The sequence below is a fragment of the Leguminivora glycinivorella genome, chromosome 2 (assembly GCF_023078275.1).
Source record: "Leguminivora glycinivorella isolate SPB_JAAS2020 chromosome 2, LegGlyc_1.1, whole genome shotgun sequence".
NCBI lineage: Eukaryota > Metazoa > Arthropoda > Insecta > Lepidoptera > Tortricidae > Leguminivora > Leguminivora glycinivorella.
Genome location: NC_062972.1, coordinates 24,826,056 through 24,836,786, shown reverse-complemented (window position 1 = coordinate 24,836,786; position 10,731 = coordinate 24,826,056). Strand labels below are relative to the sequence as shown.

Below are 10,731 nucleotides of genomic sequence, written 5' to 3'. Positions count from 1 at the left end.
AAAAAAAGAATTAATCAGAATCATAATCCATACTAATATTATAAATGGGAAAGTGTGTGTGTCTGTTTGTTTGTATATAGATAGATAGTTGAAGGGATGGAGAGTGACATAGGCTACTTTTTGTCTCTTTCTAACGCGAGCGAAGCCGCGTGCAAAAGCTAGTCTTAATATATAAGTTTACGTCTGACTTAAGGCTTCCAGGTGTTTAGATGATTTCAGTCAGCAGTCAGCATGAGCGTAAAAATTCCGAGGAATTTCAATTTTTCATCTTAACTTTTTTTTAATCATCAAAGCGCTACTTGAGTTGAGACGTGGCCGTCGAAACATGGCATCTTGAGCCGAGCGAAATGTGACCTCTTCACTTGAGTGCTGTAATCTACGTTTTCCCTTAGCATACCTACGTTAGGTAAAATAAACTTAGCATAGTGACGTTAGTATAGCTAGCTACATATTAGTAATCTGTGAGTTGGTTGTAGTATTAACGGCTTGATTCGGCCTTTAATATTCGGCTAAAATAAGATCTATATACGACATGGATAGCATATTACTTCAGTGTAAAACTTAACTATTTTGTTTGAAGGAAAATTGATATATTTGATAGTCCAGAGAAAGAGACAGTAAAAGTTCCGGCAAAAGTTTATTTTATGTCTTTCTCAAATCTCGTAAGTAATAAGTAGTTTTTATAAACCAAAGATAAATCGTAATTTCATAGGCGCACATATTGTAGATATTTACATTTTACATACCTAAATAACTATGTTAATGTTATATTCACATTTTGTCTAAACATATTAGTTTTATTAATAATACTAAACTGAAAAAAGTCGTATATTCTGCGGCTTTTCTGACAAGACAACGGCGGCAATGAATGTGTTAAACGAAATCATAAATAATCTAACCGAAACAAGCAATTACCATTAGCGGTAAAGGCGGTTACCACCAAATTAAATCACGCCATCAAGCGGAATTCCATTTTCAGATATTAAAAAAAACACGCTCGTGGGAAAGCTTCGGAGGTTTCAGTGCCCTCAGTTCGCACACAACCGCCAGGGGGATCGCGCGCGCCCTCGCTTCGAAAAGGCGGGAACAATCTTGACGTGAACTGGAAACTTTTTGAACATTATTTGTGACTGATATTATGGCATTGGCATGAGTGTAATTTGAACAAAATGGATGTACGCTTCTGGATTCTGTTTTCTTTTGTTTTGTTTACTGGTAAGTTGAAAAAATACCTATATACTTTTGAACACACCAAGTGCTAAAGGGCTAGAAATTTGATTGTTTTAAAATTGATGAGAAAGTTCAATTTTACTCACAGTTGGGTAAAAAAGTAATTTCATGTAAATGTCGAGTTGTTTCCTTATGTTAGCTGGCAAAAATGACTTTCAAATGATGAAATTTGAATGGTAAATATTTTATGTCTTTCACTTGTATTTGATTTGGTTCGGTTTCGTTTGATCTCTTATGTTTTATACTTTCCTCAGAATGCTGAAAAAAATTATTACTGGGTGGTGTCTTTTAGCTTTGAAGGTAGGCTAGCTTGTGTTTACATTTTTGGGACCAACAAAAAACAACTTTGACCCTTTTAAAATTAAAATAAGTACTGTTAAAAAAACTATTCTATTTTACGTCCTCGCCTGGACGCATAGGATATTTTATTTTCCCCTCACTAGCTCGGAAACACGTGTTTTGTCCTTTAATACCAGCGGGTAAAAACGCATTTTATCCACTAGTGGGTAAAGTAATTTGACCTTGAATAAAGTCAAATTAACTGCTTTAAAATTGATAAAAGTAGGTGAATCTAGTAATAAAGATGAATTACCACCTGTGGAACTACTGGAAGCAGTGATAAACGCATTTTTAGCGTTGTAGTTTCCTCGCTATAGTGAGGGGAAAAGTTTTGTGTTACACTCGGGTGCAAATGTATTTTATTTCTCGTGTGTTAAAAAACTCGCAAGTTCAGGATTCTATTCTCGAACCACTCGCTTCGCTCGTGGTTCAACTAGAATCCTTTCACTTGCTCGTTTTTCAATTCCACACTCGGCGTTAAAATACAACTTTGCCCCCTTGTATAACAAATAACTATTATTCAATCAGTGGTAATCAAGAAGCTAACGGTCAAGCTACAGTTTTTGGCCCATCGGCGGAAAGTCGCCAGTCTGTCGGTGTTTTACTGGTTGCACTTCGGGGAGTGTACTCAATAACTACACGAGATTATTCCACCGTCCCCATTCTACCATCAGACTCTTAGACGCACAGCCGGTTTCCATCCTTACTTGGTAGATATTCCGCGAATCCGCACGAAGCGCTTTGTTTCTTCTTTTCTTATGCGCACTGCCAAGGAGTGGAATTTTAAGCCCATTTATAATAAATAAAAAGAAAATTAGCAATAACATCGCACAAAAAGCAGGCCACAAAAATACTTGATACAATCTTATTTCTAGAGCTATACATAAAAACCGGCCAAGAGCGTGTCGGGCCACGCTCAGTGTAGGGTTCCGTAGTTTTCCGTATTTTTCTCAAAAACTACTGGACCTATCAAGTTCAAAACAATTTTCCTAGACAGTTTTTATAAAGTTCTACTTTTGTGATTTTTTTCATATTTTTTAAACATATGGTTCAAAAGTTAGAGGGGGGGACGCACTTTTTTTTCCTTTAGGAGCGATTATTTCCGAAAATATTAATATTATCAAAAAACGATCTAAGTAAACCCTTATTCATTTTTAAATACCTATCCAACAATATATCACACGTTGGGGTTGGAATGAAAAAAAATATCAGCCCCCACTTTACATGTAGGGGGGGTACCCTAATAAAACATTTTTTTCCTTTTTTTATTTTTGCACTTTGTTGGCGTGAATGATATTCATATTGGTACCAAATTTCAGCTTTCTAGTGCTTACGGTTACTGAGATTATCCGCGGACGGATGGACGGACGGACAGACAGACATGGCGAAACTATAAGGGTTCCTAGTTGACTACGGAACCCTAAAAAATGAGTTAGATATTTATGATTGTATGAAAATTGTTGTCAACTTAGCTTGGTTTGACTCTTGTAGTGGTGTGTGACACTCGTACCCAAATAATATGTTGAATGCCAATACAGTTAAACAGGCTATTTTATACTAGTGTTTAAGTGCCTTAGAAATTCTTACCCAAAATAATTTTAGTAAGAACTGGTATGTAAAAAATATTTCAACGTATAGGTCATTTGAGGCAATAAAACGAAAAACGTGCAACGCAATATTTAATGCCATCCATTTGCGAGGAAGATGGCCAATTCGAATTGTATAATAAAGATTTATTGATGCAAACTCATTACCAATATTTTATTTCAATGTTATTTCGTTTGTGTAAAATACATCGCACAGGAAATCTACCGTATGAAAATTAATTAACCGGAGGTATAGTTTTGGGTATTAATTAAAACTTTGTCGAATATTCATTTCATTCAACTACCTACGGTACATATTATTATACGCATCGTAAATTAAATGAATATTCAATGAACTTCTAATAAGTACCCAAAAAATATACATATTTGATCAGTAAGTACAGTACCTCTACATACCAAATCAACAATGGCAAACCAATTTCGTAAGCAGAAAACGGCGAAAAAATCAAGATATGTATATGAAAGATCGGAAAGACCGACCCTAGGAATAATATTTTCAAAAGTGCCGCCTATTTCTTCTGACAGATAAACAAGTTAAATTAAATCTGCATGCGCAATAGGTAATAACAAAATATTATCATAGCAACCAATTCACCAAATAAACGCCAAAAAAAAATATTTCTTTAAAAATAGTAGTTTGGCCCCTCTAGCACAAGAGCACAACTTGCCTTGTCGCCCGCGACTCCATACTTGAAGTCGCGCTTGATATAATATGGACTCGCACGCGACAAGGCAAGTTGTGCTAAAGGGTCTGTTAGACAAACTTATTCGGTTGTCTATCAGGAGTTTTGATAGAAGAAATGTCACGTTCAACACACGACGACATATCCGATCTATATTCTCAGATTTAATCCAGATCAGATTTTCGACATTTATAAAAATTTGAATCAGGCTGGAACTTATGCACGAGTAAGTTGACTTCTTTTTTAGGTGTTTAGTAATCTACGAAAGCGTGAGTTGACCTATAACTTGTTGATTCTATATGAGCTCGTAATATACAAAGTGGGGGTATGTATCCTAATGGGGTTGTTTACGCCTCGTTACGGTCCCTGGGGCGAAAAGAACTGGCGCTCTTCCAACGTATGAACGTCAAAATATATCTGGGTGATATAACATTTTTACAATGTATGCGCCGTACAATGGCGTGCATATACCTAATGTTCATCTAATGTAAATATGTAAAGATTGTAGGAACTAAGTTCCGCTTTCGTGTAACTCCTAATCAATTTTATAATGATACTTGAAAATTCATTGTAGCATTTTTTATTCAATAGGTTCTCGAGATTTTTACACATAATGTTTAAGTCCCACGACAACGCCGTGTCTTGCGTGGGCGACGGTCGCCGTCGCGTCTCATACTTCCATATCGATAAGGTTTGATTTCGTATGCGTCGCATCGCCGTCGCGCGACCATCGCGCGACCGTCGCCCACGCAAGCCGTAACTCAACAAACTGTTGTTGGTGCTCAAGTAGCACTTGGAAAAGTTCGAACCTTAAGCCGGCCTACGGTCTACACCAACCATCCGTAGCCGAAATGACAATCGTTGACGCTAGACGCCGATCGAAACGCAGTCTGGCTCTGTTGCGCTACTACAGAAGAGCGAAAGACATCAGAGGGAAACGCTGACGTAAAACGATTGTGAACTTGGCTACGATTAAAAACCCTGTAGAGCAAATACTGGATGAGATACTGTCGCCTATCAAGTGTGTTTGCCCTGCTCAAGTTTTCTAAAACCAAACTCACTAACCATTCTATCCCAAAATGTGCCCCACATTTCTACCCGCATGCTCAGTGTTTCTTAAACTGCTGCCAAGACTTCCACACAAGTTCGCCCGCCATTGAATTCGCGTTGAATGGCGGTACAGATGTAGCCTAGATAGCTTTTTTAATCTTCTCAGGCGATGCTTCTTTGGAATTTACGGTGTTTTGGTATTCTCTTTTACTGCTCACGTATGCAAAATAATGGATAATTTATGCATAGCGTAAAGACGAATCGGTATTGGAATATTACTTTATAAATCGTGTTTTTTACGATGATGTTGCGATATTTTATCAGATACAAGATACAACCTTTAAATGTATGATATATGACGAAGATACGCCATTACAGTGCATGTGTCTTCGTGCATGAAACGATCTATTAATTTGTTACAATTAAACTTCAGGTGATATATTTACAATAACATAATTTTAACACTATTGACCACAGTAACTGACAGTTAATATCACGCAAAATTACCCTTACCGGGACTGCGGCGTAGTAGGCAGGGCCACTATGCAAAAGGCCGGATCGGATACTTACTTACGTAATTCCCTAAAATTATCATGTATATCATGATTCACTAATAAACCATCTTAAAGGGCCCTGGAAGTTTCGCAAAACGAGTAATCTAACCTCAAGTACTAGAACGAAGACATATAAAAACATCCACTAAGCGTAATATGCCATAAAATACAGGGCCGCACTCGAACCATAATGAGCCGAGTTTAACAGATTGAGCCAACTTGGTGACGTCATTAAAACTTGGCCAATTACCAACTTGGCAAGAACGTCACATGTCATGGAAGCTAGTGATGTGGAAACTGTTGACTTAGGTAACTAGTGCGGTTCTATAAAGTTAGCATTCATATTTTGAAATTTACCACACATTAATTAGCCATAATCAGAATATTTTGTTCTGTGAGACATATTGATTTATATCAAGGATAATTTATATTATATGATTTACAATCTTCATACTAAGAATCGTACCTTAATTTTTAGCGCCACCTATTAAATAATATCATAACTACACTAATGAATGTTGCTGCGTACAATTTTTTTTTTCAAAATGTGTATTGACGTGATATCATGATGTCATATCAGAAGCATGTCATTTGTTCTTATAAAAAAAATAAAAACACAAAAATATTTGGATGAAATATAATATTGGCCACTTCCAGGCTGCGAAACAGCGCCATCTAGTTTTAAGCCTAAAAGGCCCATACATTTCAGGGTACGCTTTTTTGTATGGGCTTTGTCTGTCCCGGTATAATTATGGTCCTTGATTTATATAATGTTAAGATTTAAGCTTGCTTTTAGGTTTGTTAACTACACATTTAAACAACTAGCGGGCTGCCCCGGCTACGCACGGTGATTGAATTATAAAAATGACGATAGTAAGTTACCCGTAAAATATAGACATATGCCATTGCAGGCTTTTTTGTAGACCTATACAATTTTACCATATACCTATTGTCGCGTCATTTTTACTGATTTGATTATTACCAGTTATTACAATGAATTAAAAACTAAACTAATTATATTTTTAACCGTCGCCTCATATCTCTCAAGAAGGACGGTTATCAAGTCGTCTGTATGTTTTTTTTTTTTAATGTTTGTTCCTCGATATCTCCGTCGTTACTGGACCGATTTTGAATTTTTTTTTCATTGAATGTATATGCATACAGATTGGTCCCATTTTTCTCAGAACCCAGTTCTGATGATGGGATCCTGGAGAAATCGAGGGAACTCCTCGAATCTGAAAGGCATACATATGTTGATTTTTGTGTTTTTAAAGGAATAGTATGCATTTAGGTACGGAACAGTGACATTTGGTGCAGTGGAACTGCTGATGATGGCCAGAACCAAACTCCTCAAATCTGAACGGCACGCTTATAGTGACTTTGCCATTTTTATAAGAACAGCATGCGCTTACGTCTAGAACAGTGACATTTGGTACAGTGGAACTTCTGATGATGGTAGAACCGAACTCCTCAAATCTGAAGGGCACGCTTATAGTGACTTTGGTATTTTTATAATAACAGCATGCACTTACGTCCAGAACAGTGACATTTGGTGCAGTGGAACTGCTGATGATAGTCAGAACCGAACTCCTCAAATCTGAACGGCACTATGAAGTGACTTTGGTATTTTTGTAAGAAAACCATGCATTTAAGTTCAGAACAGTGACATTTATTTAGTTATGTTTGTTAAGCATATTGAGTTTTCAAGTCAAAGTTTGTCAAGCTTCGATTTCTTATAATATAATCGGATTCATGAGGAATTGAGGAAACTCCTCAAACCTTAACGTTATACGTATATTCATTTGTGTTGTCATCTAATAATTAAAGCATTAAAAGCAGTTTTAAAAAATACTTACACATTTCTACATAATCCAACATTCGCAAGTAGCTTTCAGGCGACGGTTTTTTTTTCTTAAAAATTATAACTTAGCCTTCTTCAAGAACCATTCTATTCATAAGTTAAAAACCACCTGAAAATCTGTTCAGTAGTGATAAAATGTGTATTTTAACCAGAAAATAAACATTCAGAGTTCAGGTTGACTTAAATTTAAATTGGTAAGTAAATGATGATACATTAAATAAATGGATGAATAACAAAATATTATCTTAAAAATGTGAAAGAATAATTGCACCAATATCGATAAATATGTGTTATTGTTTTTCATCGGGTACTGCTAAATGTTTCTCCAATGTGTTAACCATGTCTGTCGCTCTAATATACTTGTAATATCTCTCGACAGTATTATCCCGCTTGTTGGTCCCAAGTTTGAAACTCGAGTCGAAACTCACAGCACCCTCGCGACCCGAATCACTCGAGTTTGAATATATTCGTAACGTAGGCCGCAATCCGCCATTGGCGTTGCCAAGAGGCTAAGTTTTATTATTATGTTTGATTCCGTAAGTTGAGTTGATAAACTTATTCACTTAGGGATGGGACGCATATTCAAGCCTGTGAAAGTTTTATGGCAGTCATTATTATCGTAAAACAAGTAGGTCATTATCTTAAATAAGTATTTATTTGTCATATCAATTTGAAAACTTGTGTTTATAATTCTGTCGTTTATCGGTTTACTATATATGTAAATTAGACATTAGCTAGCTTTTAAGTTTAGTCTTAGTTTCTTATATAATTATGTAAATATGTTCATGTAAATAAAGAGATTCAATAAAAAATACATGTAAATAGAAATGTAAGTTATGTCTAACCTTAAGAGTTTAGGATGACCATTTTTTTTTCTGTTTACACATAGACGTTTCATAGAAAAGTATTTTACAAAACTTCGATATGTAAACAGACAAAAAAAACACATTTAAAGCCATTTTGGGATTGGTTTTAACTACTCTACAAATATAATAATTATGTTCGTTGTTACCTTATTTTTTTTTCAAGTCATTGTCATAATTATGTAAATTTAGGTAGCATAAATTGTTTGTAAGCTAGGTATTTTTAAATAAGCTATGTACCTAGTACCTACCCAGCTTATTTAAAAAACATTTTATAGAAGTAAACGTCATTTCAAAGCGAGTTTTATCAGAAACACAGTCGTTGAACAATCCCGCTGCCATGTGAACACAGCGTGAAAATAACGAAGCTCTGAGTCCGTGCCTGTGGAAGATATCTTGTTTACGAGTGCTGCCACTTAGTATTTTATGTACTACTTATGTTTTTTTTAATAAAATATATTTTTAGAAATAATTATTTTAAGTAAGCTTCTATCTGTATCGAGACGTAGTAAAAGGTAAGGCAATTTTCGGAAATCACATTCAACCAGTAAAATACTTGTCTTATCTAATGCAGTCAATGAGATTTCTCTAAAAACACGTCAATGATGAACGCGCCACAAAAGAAAAGAATGTCTATCATCAGCATCCTCCTTGCGTTATCCCGGTATATGACACGGCTCGTGGGAGCCTGGGGTCCGCTTTTGACAACTAATCCCAAGATTTGGCGTAGACACTAGTTTTAAGAAAGCGACTGCCACCTGACCTTCCAACCCGAAGGGTAACTAGGCCTTATTGGGATTAGCCCGGTTGCCTTAGGATGTTTTCCTTCACCGAAAAGCGACTGGCGAATATCAAATGATATTTCGCACATAAGTTCCGAAAAACTCATTGGTACGAGCAGGGGTTCGAACCTGCGACCTTCAGATAGAAAGTCGCACTCTCTTACCGCTAACACAAAAGAAGGTCTATAATGTATCTAAATCTTACTTAAGCGAAGATACATTGTTTTTCTAAAAATAACCTCAGAAACCTAAAATATGACACTTTTATTTATTTAGTTTGTTTTTTGTCCTTAAAATGACCGTTTGACTCGATTCAAGGACAGAGTTCATTTATTTCAAGATTTATAAATATGCTGGAAGCCCCATATTTATTCAAATGCTTTGATTAAAATGTCGGTTAATAAAAAACCCTTCTGTTTCAGATGTCACCTCTTCAACGAAGAAGTACTCTTTTCTAAGCGAAGCTCCGGAAACCTTTATTTTTCAGAGGTGAGTAATAAATTAAAAATAAAAAGAATTTAAAGTGAAAAGTTTATAATTACGACTGAACGTTCTGGTTTCGTGTGCGTAGGTGGAATGCTAGAACGTGATTGGTCGATGAGATCAAATCTCACGCGTGATTGGTTGCAACTAGTTGCGTTAGTGACGTTAGTGTGCACGCTTGGCTGTCAATACACCACTCAGATGTCAGTGTTGCTGCTGTGTTGGCACCAATCTTGATGTCCGTGAGGCTAACCTATTCTAAAGACAAGAGTTGCAATGCAAAGAGCCTTGTATATCCTAAAGACTATCCCGCTTATTCATAAAAAAGTTACTGAATTGATTAGTTAAAAAGTGTTTTGTCCCATTCTCACAAATACATATGTCAACATGACAGATAATGACAAACTATCATTAGCTAATTTAGGTTTATAAAACGTTTATGAATAACGCCATATATATATAATTATATATGTTGTCTTCCACGTCCTGAATCTCGATAGAGACTGTAACGTCGCAGATAACCTATAGGTGCTTACTCGTGTAATGAGACCCTAGGGTAAGCAAGAGAATATTGAGCGAGGGATTCAAGGATTCAAAGAATCAACCACGAGTAGATATGACCTGGCGCATGACCGTTAGACACGCTGCATGGTCGTGATCCTCAGCAATGAGGGACCGAGGAAGGAGAAGAGAGGAAAAGTCCTTGGGCCCATTCCTCGAAGCTACAAGTTACAATTTACAAGCGGTTGTCAATGTCTAATATGACAAGTTGGAAAGAGACTTCCGCTTGTAACTTTCAGCTTTGAGAAATGAATGACTCTTGGCTTTGTGCCTTAGAACAGGAAATAACTCTCATTTTAGTACTTGTAGTGTTGTAGTACCTATTATAGAAAGAGGCTGTGATCGTTTCCCCCTCGAGTTGCAATGCAAAGAGCCTTGTAAACTATTTAGCATAGTTTCTAAAGTATGGTGTAGTTTGAGCTAAATTAGTGACTGAGTTGAAACTAATATCGCCGGCGCTGACAGTTTGAAAACTTCTGGCTGGGAACTACTAATGAGCTTGTAAGTAGGACAGCGTTTACATACATTGAAAGGTAAACGATCTTTGGAGATGACCATTGGTTGACTGGCGAGCGGAGTAATCTCATTAATAAAAAAAATGAGTGATGAAGTACCTAAATATTAGTATTTAAAAATTAAAATTTTGGAAAACCCCCGACTGCGACATAATAGACCGATTTTCATGAAACATGGCTAAGAACACTCCCGAATAACTCGG

General features: G+C 36.2%; 1 protein-coding gene across 1 annotated transcript in view; it reads left to right on the top strand.

The window, feature by feature from the left end:
- Positions 1–1,080: 1,080 nt before the first annotated feature.
- Positions 1,081–10,731, top strand: part of LOC125241851 (Down syndrome cell adhesion molecule-like protein Dscam2) — an 87,593-nt gene continuing 77,942 nt past the window's right edge. Inside the window, 2 exon segments of the mRNA XM_048150533.1 lie at positions 1,081–1,215; positions 9,392–9,458. Of these exon segments, the coding sequence (XP_048006490.1) occupies positions 1,170–1,215; positions 9,392–9,458 (113 nt within the window). The 5' untranslated portion in view covers positions 1,081–1,169.